We start from the raw sequence: 14,363 nt of genomic DNA, 5'->3' as shown, positions 1-14,363 counted from the left end.
CTTCTTGGTCTTTTATTCATCGGCGTTTGCGTTATATTCGTACGTAACTTACATATAGCCACTAGCACTACAGCTCCAGTAACAGAAGAGAATCTACAAACAACAAATACGTTTGTTATTATTCTGTACTATAACTAAAGACTATTACTACTATACTACTATTCAACTATAATGCTATACTGGGCAGTTGTATGGATTCTGGCTAGACTCCTCCCGACTCCCGAACAAACTCCTTCTCGTCTTTATGCTCTCGGTACATAGTAGATAGGTACATAGGTTGCCAACTTACAGAGCAACGGGCTAAGAACCCTGTAACTTCCGTAAAAGTCCAGCCGGTTTTCTTCTTCGACAAGGTTAAGGACCCTGTGCTAGAGACTTATTTAGCCCGAGACTTCTTCATAAATTTTTTACTTTTACTACTCTTCTCTTCTCCTTCATGCTTTTCATCAATTTTAGTCATCTTTTACTCTTTTTTAATTAATGGAAAGCTTTATAACCTAACTAGTGATACTTTCTGTGGTATTTCTTCTTTTTTAACCTCAAATTTTTGTTATTTTTTAGGCTCACATTTTTGGTTTTAAATTTAATAATTTACCTACCTTATTATCTTCAATTATAAATTATCAATTCTTTTTACACCAATTTTAAACACTGTGTGACTGCCGTGACTTGTAAACTATAAATAAATAAAATTAAATAATAACTTAAGTTAAATTGAACTGTACTTGCTTAAATATTGACTTTTTTGAAGATATAAGCTCATCCCGATGTTACACTCATCAAGAGCTTTCATTTGAGTATCCACATGCATTTTTGATATATTTTTCATACATACATATATATATAATATATATTTTAAAGATATAAGCTCATCCTGATGGTACACTCATCAAAAGCTTTCATTTGAGTACCCACATGCATTCTTGATATATTTTTCATATATACATATATTTACATATATATATAAATATATGAAAAATTGATGTGGGTACTCAAATAAAAGTTCTCAATAAGTGTAACATCGAGATAAGCTTATATTTTTAACAATGTCAATATTTCACAAGATAAAAGGTAATTTCTTAATTATGTATCTAGAGATATTTCCGAATGCAGCCTAAATATTTATAATAAATTGACTATCGGTAAGAATGATATGAAACCTTGAAAAGACACAAATTCAAATCAGACATTTACAATGAAAGTAAATTTCACTAAAAAAACGGATTTTATCATATTTTTCTTGTTCTCTTAATAATATAGATTATAACCTTAAATTATTTTGACTTTAACCATTTCTTCTTTGAATAAAGAAGAAAGTAAAAAAATTAACCTACAAAATAAATCACACTCACCTTTTAGTTATCCATTAACCTTAAAATAGGTTTATAGCGAGCATCTATCGGCATTGTTACCATAAGTTAATAAATAAGCCAAATGTTGACCTACTCTTTCGATTCGAAGTTATCGAAGGTTAATCAGCTGATTAGATAGTAGCGCCGATCAGGGCCGTGAGAAGATTTTAAGGAGGCCATATTGTTGGTGTACTAGTAAATAGTAACCAAGGTATACCCTGTTAGATCCATATGTATATATGTATAATGTATATATACATAAAGAAGAGATCTATTCAGCATTGCCCCGTATAGGTTATGTCTTCCCGTATGTGTGTTGATTCTGTTTCTGCAGGCTACTTGCTGAGGTCAGTCACGGTCAGAGTAGGCTCCACTCGGATGTAAGATGTAACGGACCCGTGTGGGTGCACCGTCAGCGTGACACGGATTAAGCGATAGTACTAGTAACATCTCCAGTAATTCGCGAGAGAACCGAGATCAAGATCTCCTTTGACATATTATATAAGTCACACTTTTTTCTTATTTACATTTATGTATTCGTGTAGATATATGTGGAGGTTATGCATGTATGTGGAGATATTGAGATAGAGATAGCCCGCAGCATGCTTACATGGGTGCTTACATGTACAAGTGAATTAATTATTCGTGAGAGAATTTCGCGAGGTCAAAGCTAATGGGTACTGTTATTTTATGAATCCCATTACAGACGAGTTTTACCACCCGTTTTTTGTTTATTGTAATTATTCGGTTTTGTTAGTTCAAGTTTAAGTTCGAGTTTTTGTGTCTGATGAAAAAACCCGATTAGCTCATCAATAATCATTAAATTATTCTTGGTTAGGTGGATTTTAGATTGTACTAACTTCCCTGATTGCGATTCCGGCGAAAAAATTTTAAAATTCCGCAGGTCAAATTTTTGGAGTGGCTAAGTAGGTTAGGCGCTTATCTTTAGTCCAGAGAGAACAGGGTTCAATTCTCCGCTGGGTTATTTTTTTTTTTTTTTTTTTTTTTTTAATCATAATTGCTTACCAAGATGAATTGATAAATAAATAAATTATTTGCAAGCGATAAAAAATATTGAATACCCGAATATTTAACCGTAAATAATACCTCCCATAAATTAAACTAAAAAAAAAGCTACTTATGTAAAAGATAGTTATTCTTAAAAAATAAAACTGGTAACGATTAAAATAACAACCGGTCTGGGTATAATAAGCCCGAGAATTCGATTGCATATGAGAAGTTTCCGGGTTCAGTGGAGCCTCTGTAATTACCAAGCAGAAGATAACGCACCAAATCGTTAAATAAAATTTGTTTATTTTCCGATAAGTTACTTTAACTCAAGCTCTTTATTATCATGAGGATAGAATTACGAGAGTAAAAATTAGTTGTTAACCCGCATTATCAGTAATCGGAATGAGTTAACCCATTCCTAAATCTTGCATTAACTTCTATTCTCCTTATAGCTTCTTCTTGGAGTTTTTTAGAGTTTTTTTGATTGGGTCAACAACCGATCCGTTATATTGCTCGATGTATTTATTCAGAGGATCAAACGTCGTCACGCGTAACTCGTAAATACCGTAATCCAATTGTTTTGTAATATTTTTTTCTAGCTTCGCAATCCAGTTATTGACAACTTTTTCATTTGTTTTCTTTTAAAAAATTTTATAATATCGTGGTATCAATCATTCCTACTTTTCCTATCAATAAAAAAAAAAAAAAAAAAAAAAAAACCCAAGTCGGGAATCGATCCCTGCTCTAGCTGGACTAAAGATAAACGCCTAACCATCTTAGCCACGCCAAAAATTTGACCGACGGAATTTTTAAAATTTTTGGACGGATTCGCAATCTGTAAAGTTAATACAATCTAAATTTCATTAAATCTAACAAAAATTTAAATGAATTCAATGAGAAATTCGCTGTTAAAAAACTAAAAATTAGTGAATTAAATTTTTTTTTAATTCGCTGTTTTTAAACGCTAAAATGGATGAAATGAAGATAATTTATTATAAAGATACATTAAATTACACGACATTGAGTCATTAAAAAGGAAAGTACAATCTAAAATAATAACTTGTAAGTTATAAGCAATAGAGGTTAATTAAAAGTGGCGAATCAATCATCCTAAGCACAGAATATTAAATCCATAATTGATTACATTAGATAATAAATAAGGATGAATAATACGGTAATTATCCGTGGTGTTCATAGCGCGTTAAACGTGTAATAATACGTGGTACGTGCCGAGTGTCGTTATACGTAATACGTGACGAACTCCAGTCATAGACGAACAAAGACAGACAAAGAAGAAATGTATGGAACGGCAATACAAATAAGACATATAACACACAAGACATACGTGGTACTTAATTCTCTCCATCTTGCATTGATTGCGGAATAAAGTACAAATATAAATTGCAAATGGCGACGGAGATATTTCTAACAATTCGATTTGCCGGAAACAACATATAACATTCTCAGACGTGTTATTTATTTGTAGCGTTGTTTGCGTCTGGAATTACCATGTACGTTTTTTTTTTTTTTTTTTATTTTATTTATAATAATCGACGTTAATGTCTAATGCAGACGATCAGACACAAGACGTATGCCACGCATTAGCTTGCCATGGAATTCTCAGACGAGACACGCATCTAAACCTTATTTATCGATAGCAAGCATATAAATATTCTGATCGATCAAGCTCCTCGTGGACTTCGTGGAAAATCTTTTTCCAGTGTTTGTAAGCGCATCACGCGTGGGAAATTTATAACTCATTCCAAGACTTTATACTCGAAATAATTAAAAAGCGCTATTAGCAGAAAGCTTTCTGTTTATGCAAAATCCGACCCTCTTTTGTCCGTAAGGATATATTGTTTCTCACTGAAAAATCGCTGAGTAATTGCGCGATTATAATGGAACTCCAGGGGCTCTTTCTTCTTTATTCTTCGCTCCTTCATATCAACACTTGCCGTAATAACTTTTTAAAAACAGTCTTTATTTTGTTCCAGCCCCGGTATACGATGAGGATACTACGCAAGTTGCAGAATATGAAAGTAAGTTACCTTTTATGTCTTATTTAGGGTTCAGTTTTTGTTAGTTTCAATTTAAAATATACTTTTAAGTCATTAAAATTGATTCTCAACTCAAACTATGAACTGCCATCACTAAATCATTGATATTAAATAATTGAGGCTAACAATGTAATTCAAATTCCAGGTACAGGGTGTTACTACAACTTCCAATACTACGACGAAGGAGAGAGGATAATGACAAACGAGCCATGTCTGAATTGTACATGTCACAATCGAATGCTGATGTGCTATCTGCGAGTCTGCCCATTCACAAAAGCAATTGGCCAGGATTGCAAAGTTGAAAAGCGACCAGACCAATGTTGCCCGATGATAACCTGCCCAGAAGTGCCAGTACACTTGCTAACATCGACAACCAGTGCACCTACATCGGAAATCGATCAGCAAACCTCGACGGAGCTTGGATTCCCCGACAACTATGGTTGTACTGTCGACAATAAATTTTACGCAGACGGTGTCCAAATGCCCGGTAATCCTAATAATCCTTGCGAGTTATGCTACTGCATCCGGAATCGTACGACCTGTCTCATGCAGGAATGCACGCTTAAAGTCGTAGGCTGCAAACCTGTTTATCATCCAGGAATATGTTGTCCAGTCAAATACAATTGTGGTAAGTTCAGAATGACCTACCAATTACTGATTCTCTTAAATCATAATTATTAACACTAAATTTAATTCTTCCAGACTACGAAGACAACTTGCTGACAACGACCCAGCCAACTGGACTGATTATGACAACGACTCCATCTCCAAGTCTCGACTCACCACAGTGTTATCACGAGGGCAAATATTACCAAGACGGACAGCTGATTTACTCAAAACAACCTTGCCAACACTGCTACTGCTTCCATCGTGATATTGCGTGTGTTGTTCAGGATTGCGGTACTCCGATGAAGACGCACGGAAAGAATTGCACCGCTTTGCCACCACCAGAAGGCCAATGTTGCCCGACCACGTACGAATGCGGTAAGAAAATCAATTTATACTCTCTATTTACCACATCCAATCTAGTCTTGAGTATCATTGTCATCCATTACTTTTATGGAGCTGCTTGGAATACTCTAGTCGATCAAATACCTGCTCTTTTTTATTTCCTTACTCTAATTTGGTGTTATTTTGCAGAAGACGAGCCAGCAACGCAAGACCAACAGACCGGACTGGATGAGAACGCGATACTTCCCACGCAAGCTACCTTACCAGTGGATGATCAGCAGACGCAAGAAGTAGAAGGATTCCCAGGAGCTAACAACGCGATCCCGCAAGATGATAAGGTCACCGAGGTGACGGATGATAATTTATCAACAGTAATGGAATCTACGGAGACTACCTTACCGGAAAGCAATGAAGTACCTAAAGAAACTTCAGGAGTCACGCATGCGGATCAAGTTACGGAAGCTACCGAAAAACCAGATGTTGTAAGTTCTACTGATAAACCGATGACTGGAGTTCCTGCTCGCAGCGAAGATCAGATCCCGACTGAAGCTCATAAGCCGCAAACTACTGTATCGCCTGCGGAAATTACTACTACGCCTGAGGATAAGACCGTAGAGGACAAACCTGAAGTGGTTACTAAGGTTGGGGAAGATAATGAGATTCCTATAGTTGACACCAAGCCGGAGGACAGTTCAGAAGCTACGAAGGTAACGGAGGAAGCAACGACGGAGGGTTTGAAGGTTACTGAGGATACAAAAGCTGAAGAAAAGCCTGGACAGCAGACAGAATCACCAGCTTTCAGCCCAGCAGTTTTGGATGAAGAGATTCCGACCCAGGGACCACCTGGAATTGATGTGTCAACTAGAAGACCAGTTACGAAGGCTGAAGACAAGGACGCTGTGACGGAAGGTTACTTGCAGATGACTGAAGGTCCAAGTGTTGAAGGTTTGGGCACTGAGTCTGATAGCCAGGTCACGGAAAAGCCGGCGGTGACTGAGAAGAGTGACGAGCAAGGAATGGAAGTGACGGAAAGCTCGGAGAAGAAACCAGAAAGTGGAAAACCTGAGGAAGAAGCGACTACTGTTGGGTCTATGGAAGATAAACCTGAAGAAGAAGCACCCACGAAGGGTTTAGAGGTCAGTGGGGAGCAGAGTTCAGAAGAAACAAGCTCGGAAATGCCGACTAAGGAAGAAAAACCGGTTGATTCTTCTGAGGAAGAAGAGAACAGCTCAGAGGTGTCTATGGAGGAGTTTACAACTTCTAAGCCAGCTGAAACCAGTTCCAGTTTGCCGGAAGGCGAGGTTACGGAAAAAACTGAGGAGCAAGCTACTGAAAAACCGGAAAGTCCAGTTGAGAGTCAGACCCAAGCTTCTGAGGAACCCAGTGAGCAGGCTACGGAGTCACCGGTTTTGGTAGGTGATGGAGAGAAGCCAGAGGGTGATGGATCTACTGCTGCTCCGATGCCGGAAGATAAGCCAGAAGAAATTGAGACCCCGACTACTGAGAGGCCGGAGGAGGAGAAGGAGAAAGAAGAGAAACCAGTTGGTGAAGAGGAAGGATTGAAACCAACGGAACAGTCGATTGAGGGTGATAAAGATGAACAGAAGACTGAGGGACCGATTGTAGGAGAGCCTATGGTGACGGAAGCTCCAAAGAATGAGGATCAAGTCACTGAGAGTGATCAGGTTACTGAAAAACCGACGGAAGGTGACCAGGAGACTGAGGCTCCGGTGGAGCATGGAACTACTGAGGCTACTTCTGATGAGAAGACTGAAGAACCTGAGATGAAACCTTCAGAAGCTCCAGAAGAGTCTACCACTCCAGTGGTTGAAACGTCTAGTCCCCAGGAAGAATCAGTTACGCCTTTGGAAGCGTCTAGTGAAGGTACTGTAAAACCGGAGGGTTCTGAGGCGACGGAGAAATCGGAAGTTGAGATGAAACCTACAGAGGCTTCTGTAACGGAAAAGGCTGCTGAAGAAACTGATCAAGAAGCTACTCCAGTTTCTGTTACTGAAAAACAATCAGGTGATGATGAGAAAGAACCTGGAACTTCAGTCAAGCCTGAAGAACCTACTGAAGGAAGCACTCAACCTTCGGTGATAACCTCGGAAACTGCTACTGAATCAGTTGGACCTACATCTTCAGAATCTACGGTAACTGAAGCTTCAGCGTCGTCGGAAGCTTCTATAACTGATGCTCCTGAATCAGCAACAAAGGCAACTGAAACTGGTGAAGAACCAGCAGTGACGGAAGCACCTGAAAGTGAAGAACCAGCAGCTACAAAAGAACCTGAAAGTGAAGAACCAGCAGTGACGGAAGCATCTGAAAGTGAAGAACCAGCAGCTACAAAAGAACCTGAAAGTGAGGAACCAGCAGTGACGGAAGCATCTGAAGGTGAAGAGTCTCCAGCGACCAAAGCTCCTGAATCTGTTGAGGAACCAGCGGCAACTAGCACTCCTGAAGCTGCAGAGGAACCATCGGCTACTAAAGCTCCTGAATCTGGAGAGGAACTATCAGCTAGTACATCTCCTGAGTCTGTAGAGGAACCATCAGCTACTGAAGCTCCTGAATCAGAAAAAGAACCATCAGCTACTGAAGCGCCTGAATCAGAAAAAGAACCATCAATCACTAAATCTCCTGAAACTAAAGAGAAACCATCGGGTACTGAAGTTCCTGAAGCTGAAAAGGAACCTTCAGCTACTAAAGCTCCTGAATCTGTAGAGGAACCATCAGCTACTGAATCTCCTCAACCTGAAAACGAACCTTCAGTTACTACATCTCCTGAATCTGTAGAGGAACCATCAGCGACTACAGCTCCCGAATCTGCAGAAGAACCATCGGCCACTGAATCTCCTGAAGCTGAAGAAGAACCATCAGCTACTACAGCTCCTGAAGCTGCGGAAGAACCTTCAGCAACTCAAGCTCCTGAATCTGTAGAGGAACCATCAGCTACCACAGCTCCTGAATCTGCAGAGGAACCATTAACTACTAAAGTTCCTGAAACTGCAGAAACTATTACCAAAGAACCAGAATCAGCTGAACCTACCGCAACCAAAGCTCCCGAATCTGTAGAAGAACCATCAAGCACTCAAACTCCTGAATCTATAGAGGAACCTGCGATCACAAAGTCTTCTGAATCAGTTGAAGAACCAGCAGTGACAACAGCTCCAGAATATTCTGAGCCAGAAACAACTAAAGCTCCTGAATCAGCAGAACCTGGAACAGAAGTTCCATCAATACCTGAAGATGAAAAACCTTCTGAAGAACCTGAAAGTTCTGAGTCACCCGCTCCCGAAACTGTAACTGAATCAGCTCAAGAACCAACGGAATCAAGTGAGGAACCTGCACCAGTTGACAAGACTCAAGAAGAGCCTATTCCAGTAACCGTCCAAGTACCCGAGGAAAAACCAACAGACGCTTCACCTCCTGAAAAAGAAGCAACCCAAGAACCAACAGACGCTTCATCTCCTGAAAAAGAAGCAACTCAAGGACCAACAGAAGCTTCATCTCCTGAAAAAGAAGCAACTCAAGGATCAACGGAAGCTTCATTGCCTGAAAAAGAAGCGACTCAAGGACCAACGGAAGCTTCATCGACTGAAACTAGTCCAGAAAGCGAATCCACTGAAACGCCAGAAAAAACTACCCAAGATTCAGGACCTGCAGGAATTCCCGGCGAAGGAAGTTGTCTTGTTGACGGTCAAACGTTTACCAACAACTCAGCAATCCCACCAGTAAACCCTTGCCAATTGAGCTGCAAGTGCTTTAGCAGTATTGTTCAGTGTGAATCAGTCCAGTGTTCACCTCCTCCTAGCCACATGACCAACTGCATGCCAGTCCATTCTCCGGAGAACACTTGCTGCCCAATGTACTCTTGCACCAATGACGCTTCTACAGAAACCCTCCAGGTGGACAACCAGATGTCTGAAGACCACACTCCAGTTTACCAAAAACCAGACTCTGAATCTTCCACAAGTGCTCCTGAAAGAATAAAACCAGAAGAAGCTACTCCAGCTACAGAGGGATCTACGACTCAAGCAACTACTGATAGCGAGACTGTTGTTGTCACTGCCGACGAAGCGGAGCCTCCTAAAGAAATTCCTGAACCTGCGAAGCCAGTTGAACCCAGCGAAGAAACACCAGTTCTGGTGAAGGAAAGTTCTGCTACTCCAGCACCAAAGGCTGAGACGACTGCCACTATTGACACTCGTGTCAAGGAAGAAGAAGCAACCAAGGCTCCGGTGGAAGAAGTAACCTCAGCTGCGACGGAAAAAGAAGAAACCGTAACGTCTACTCCGACTCAAGCGCCAGAGGAACCAACTAAGGGCACTCAATCCGAAGATTCGGCTCCGACTCAAGCTACGACTCATGAGGAACCATCTTCAGAGGCTCCAGAGGAACAAACTGAAGCTACTCACGCTGAAGAGGCTACACCCAAGCCAATAGAAGAAACTACTCCTGCTCAAGAATTCAGTCCGATCACTAAAGAGTCAACGGAAGCTCCTCAAGAGGTTACGCAGACACCTGCTGCTCATGAGACGGAAGAAGCTTCGACGGAGGCTCCAAACGAAATTTCAAATGAAGTTCCAAGTGTAGAATCGACCACTGCTGGTGAAGCAGCTTCAGAGAAAACAACAATCGCTCCTGAAACGCCTGCGGAAAAGGAGACTGAAGCTCCAAAAGAAGTCACCGAAGCTCCAATTCATGAAGAAACAATGGCTCCATCGGCTGAAACTGAGAAACCAGGGGATGAAAGTACAGTAGGAGTTGAAACCAAGGAACCAGAAAGCACTGATGAAGCTGCAACAGCCTCTCCAGCAATTACAGAAAACCAGTCGACTGAAGCTAGTCCAGGAGACAAACCAACAGAATCGACTTCAAGTGAAACTTCTGCTCCAGCAGAGGCTACTGAGGCTCCAGAAATCAAAATACAGGATCAAACTTCACCGTCAGTGAACGCAGAAATTACTGCGGTACCGTCAGCTGAGCCTGAGGATGAACACAAAGATTCAACGGCTGAAGAAGTGCCATCTACTGTTTCGGAAGAAACTCAAACGGAAAAATCGTCTACAGAAGCTGCTCAAACTGAAGCGCCATCGCAAGAGACGCCTACTGGAGTCAAGGAAACTTCTGAGGCTACAGAAAGTTCAGTTGAAGTTTCAACAGAATTGCCTAAGGCTTCTACTGAAGAAAAGCTGGATGTAACTTCACCGGAATCTGTTGAGACGACGAAAGCGGAGGAAGAAGTTACTATGGGCTCAACTGAGAAACCAAGGGATGAAAGTACAGTAGGAGTTGAAACCAAGGAACCAGAAAGTACTGATGAAGCTACAACGGCCTCTCCAGTTATTCCAGAAAGCCAGTCAACGGAAACTAGTCCAGAAGAAAAACCAACAGAATCTGCTCCAAGTGAAACTTCTGCTCCAGCAGAGGCTACTGAGGCTCCAGAAATCAAAATACAAGATCAAACTTCACCGTCAGTGAACGCAGAAACTACTACGTTGCCTTCAGCTGAGCCTGAGGATGAACACAAAGATTCGACGGTTGAAGAAGTGCCATCTACTGTTTCAGAAGAAACTCAAACGGAAAAATCGTCGACAGAAGCTACTCAAACTGAAGCGCCATCGCAAGAGACGCCGACTGAAGGTGTCAAAGAAACTTCTGAGGCTACGGAAAGTTCAATTGAAGCTTCAACAGAATTGCCCAAGGCTTCTACTGAGGAAACGTTGGAAGTAACGTCACCGGAGTCTGTTGACACGACGAAAGCTGCAGAAGAAGTTTCTGTAGGGTCGAGTGAGAAACCTGCCGACGAAGCGACTCCAACTGAGAAACCTGAAGATACTACTGCGGCTGCAGAAGCTACGACGGCAAAGAGTGAAGAGAAACCAGAGGTTGACCAACAGGTTCCAGTTATTGTGACATCAGAGCAACCTGAAGAAGAAAAGAAACCTGAGGATGAAAAGAAACCTGAAGAAGAAACAAAGCCTGAAGAAGAAGCAAAACCAGAGAGTACTTCTGAGGAGTCTTTAGACAAACCTGAGGAAGCAGTAACTGAAACTTCAACTGAATCGGCTCCAGGAGTTACTGAAGGTTTGATAATACCTGTAGCGATAAACAAAACCGCAATTCCAGAACCTGAAGAAGCGAAACCAACTGATGCTTCTGATACGGAGGGTGAAGTTACGATAGACACCAAGATTGGTGCAGAGACTACTGAACCTGAGAAAGAAGTCACGCAAGTTATGGATCAAACTACGGTGTCTTCGAAGGAAGAAGAGAAGGAAGTTACGAGTGATTCATCACCAACTGCTCCTGCTGTAACGGAAGCTCCGGTTGAAGAGTCTACTGAAGCTCCTAAAGAAGAGAAACCTGAAGAACCTAAGCCTGAAGAAGAGAAACCTATTGAAAGCATGACTCAAGAACCTGAAAGTCCAGTAGAAGCTACTTCGACGACATCTGTCAGCCAGGAAACTGAAGCTACATCAACTCCGTTGGAAGCTTCTTCTGAAGCTCCTGAAACGAGTGAGACGCCGGAAAAGACTCCGGAAGACAAGGTAGAGTCGACAACACTTTCTAGTCCTGAAGAAACTCCTGTAGATGACGGCAAGTTGGATGAACCTGAAAACAAGCCCGAAGAACCTGAAGCTAAGCCAGAAGCTGAGTCTAAGCCTGAAGAAGAAACATCTGCCGAACCTGAGACCAAGCCTGAAGATGAGAAACCTACAGAAAAACCTGAAGATGACAAACCATTGGAACCTGAAGCTAAACCTGAAGAGCCTGTGGTTAAGCCTGAAGAACAACCGACAGAACTTCCTGAGGTAAAGCCTAGTGAACCTGAGATTAAGCCTGAGGATGTGACACCTACGGAAGAAACAGATGATAAACGAGTAGGACCTGAAAGTAAACCTGAAGAAGACAAGCCTGCAGAACCTGAGGTTAAGCCTGAAGGTGATAAAACTACGGAACAACCTGAAGCTAAACCTGAAGAGAAACCTTCAGAGGAACCAAAACCTGAAGAATTGCCTGAAAGCAAACCAGAAGAACAAATTCCTGTAGAAACTAAACCAGAAGAACCAACTGCAGAAGAAGGTAAACCAAAAGAACAGGTTCCAGTAGAACCTAAACCAGAAGAACAAATTCCAGTTGAAGCTAAGCCAGAGGAACCAACAAAAGAAACGAAACCAGAAGAACCAGCGGAAGAAACTAAACCAGAAGAACAAGTTCCAGTAGAACCTAAACCAGAGAAACAAATTCCAGTTGAGGCTAAGCCAGAGGAACCAACGGAAGAAACGAAACCAGAGGAACCAACGGAAGAAACTAAGCCAGAAGAACAAGTTCCAGTAGAACCTAAACCAGAGGAACAAATTCCAGTTGAAGCTAAACCAGAAGAACCATCAACGGAAACTCAACCAGAGGAACAGGTTCCAGTTCAAGCTAAACCAGAAGAACCATCGACGGAAACTAAACCAGAGGAACAAGTTCCAGTAGAAGCCAAACCAGAAGAAAAAATTCCAGTTGAGACTAAACCAGAAGAACCAACGGAGGAACCTAAACCAGAGGAACAAATTCCGGTTGAAGCTAAACCAGAAGAAAAAATTCCAGTTGAGACTAAACCAGAAGAACCAACGGAGGAACCTAAACCAGAGGAACAAATTCCGGTTGAAGCTAAACCAGAGGAACAAATTCCAATAGAACCTAAACCAGAAGAACAAATTCCAGTAGAACCTAAACCAGAAGAACAAATACCAACAGACCAACAACAGGAACAGAAACCAGACACGATTGACCAAATACCAACCGGACAAGAAGAAGAAATTCCTCAGCAACCCATACCAAACCCGACCTACCTCCCAGGTTCTCAAGAACAAGAACAAGAACCAATGGGCCCCATCGAACACGACGTCCTCCAGCAACACGTCCCAGAACCAAGTTCTTCAACCCCAGAACCAGATCACTCCAGTTCACTAGCGCCCCCAACTTCCGACTACCCCGAACAGACCGTGACCGGTGAAGACAACCCCCACTTCCCAGTGAACGCAGGCAGCTACCTGAATCCCGACGAAGAAGACTACGACGAAGATGACCAAGCAGTCTACGGACCAGGAACCTGTCGCTACGGCGGCAAGGTCTACGTTTCAGCTCAACAGATTCCTCGGGACGATCCTTGCGACTTCTGCTTCTGCTTCCGCAGCGACATAATCTGTCTTCAGCAGAGCTGTCCTCCGCCTATTCCTGGGTGCCACGAGGAACCGATCAGCGGATTCTGTTGTCCCAGGTACGAATGCCACGTATCCATGGCGACTTCGCTGAACATAACGACGACCACCACGACGACAACGACAACCTTGCCACCTCACTTCCTGTCGCATCCTTACAAAGGCGCGGCCAAGAGAAGTGGATGTCTTATTGACAAAAAGGCGTATCGTGTTGGCGAAACGATCCAATCGGCTTCTGGGCCTTGCCTCAAATGCACGTAAGTATTGCTATAATTGCAATTATCAATTGTTTCTTCTCAAAGTAAACTAAAGTACCCAGTACTTGAACACTTATAAAAATGGGACCAGTACTTGAACAGACTTTTCTAATTGTTATAATACAAAATCCGTAAATTTATTATGAGTAATATGCGAATATTATAATTATTAAATGATACAGTAATTGATTTCTGTAAGTTTTTTCAATTATAAATCAAAACAATTATATTTTTATTAACTTAAAAGTTGACATGTCGAGAATCGCCGATAGATGCTATTTTTTCATGAAAAAGGTACTAAATCGTAAACCGAACAATCAGTAAAAAAAACGGTATATCATCATTTTAAGTAAAAAAAATTATACTATCTAATGAAATAGTCTTTTCTGAATAACATATATTTTTTGCAAAGACATAAACTATAATTTTTATATTAAATTTTAGCGTTCAACTATACCTCCAAATTTTCAAAGCGGTACCCATAACCTGAACAGGCTGGGGCCGTATAATTTTAACAGCACT

The 14,363-nt window shown here is 41.4% G+C and overlaps 1 protein-coding gene across 5 annotated transcripts in view; it reads left to right on the top strand.

The window, feature by feature from the left end:
• The window catches only part of LOC123265581 (titin-like), a 41,599-nt gene that overhangs the window by 25,113 nt on the left and 2,123 nt on the right, over positions 1–14,363 (top strand). For 2 of the 5 annotated variants that reach the window (XM_044729361.1, XM_044729360.1), the window contains 4 exons: positions 4,358–4,402; positions 4,566–5,048; positions 5,123–5,404; positions 5,561–13,841. In XM_044729361.1, coding sequence (XP_044585296.1) covers positions 4,358–4,402; positions 4,566–5,048; positions 5,123–5,404; positions 5,561–13,841 — 9,091 coding nt within the window. The remainder of the gene's footprint in view (positions 1–4,357; positions 4,403–4,565; positions 5,049–5,122; positions 5,405–5,560; positions 13,842–14,363) is intronic. The other 3 variants (XM_044729364.1, XM_044729363.1, XM_044729362.1) reach the window with 3 other exon arrangements.

The sequence above is a fragment of the Cotesia glomerata genome, linkage group LG5, assembly GCF_020080835.1.
Source record: "Cotesia glomerata isolate CgM1 linkage group LG5, MPM_Cglom_v2.3, whole genome shotgun sequence".
In the NCBI taxonomy this organism is placed as follows: Eukaryota; Metazoa; Arthropoda; class Insecta; order Hymenoptera; family Braconidae; genus Cotesia; species Cotesia glomerata.
Note: the sequence above shows the minus strand (reverse complement) of the source record. Positions and strands in the feature narration are given on the sequence as shown.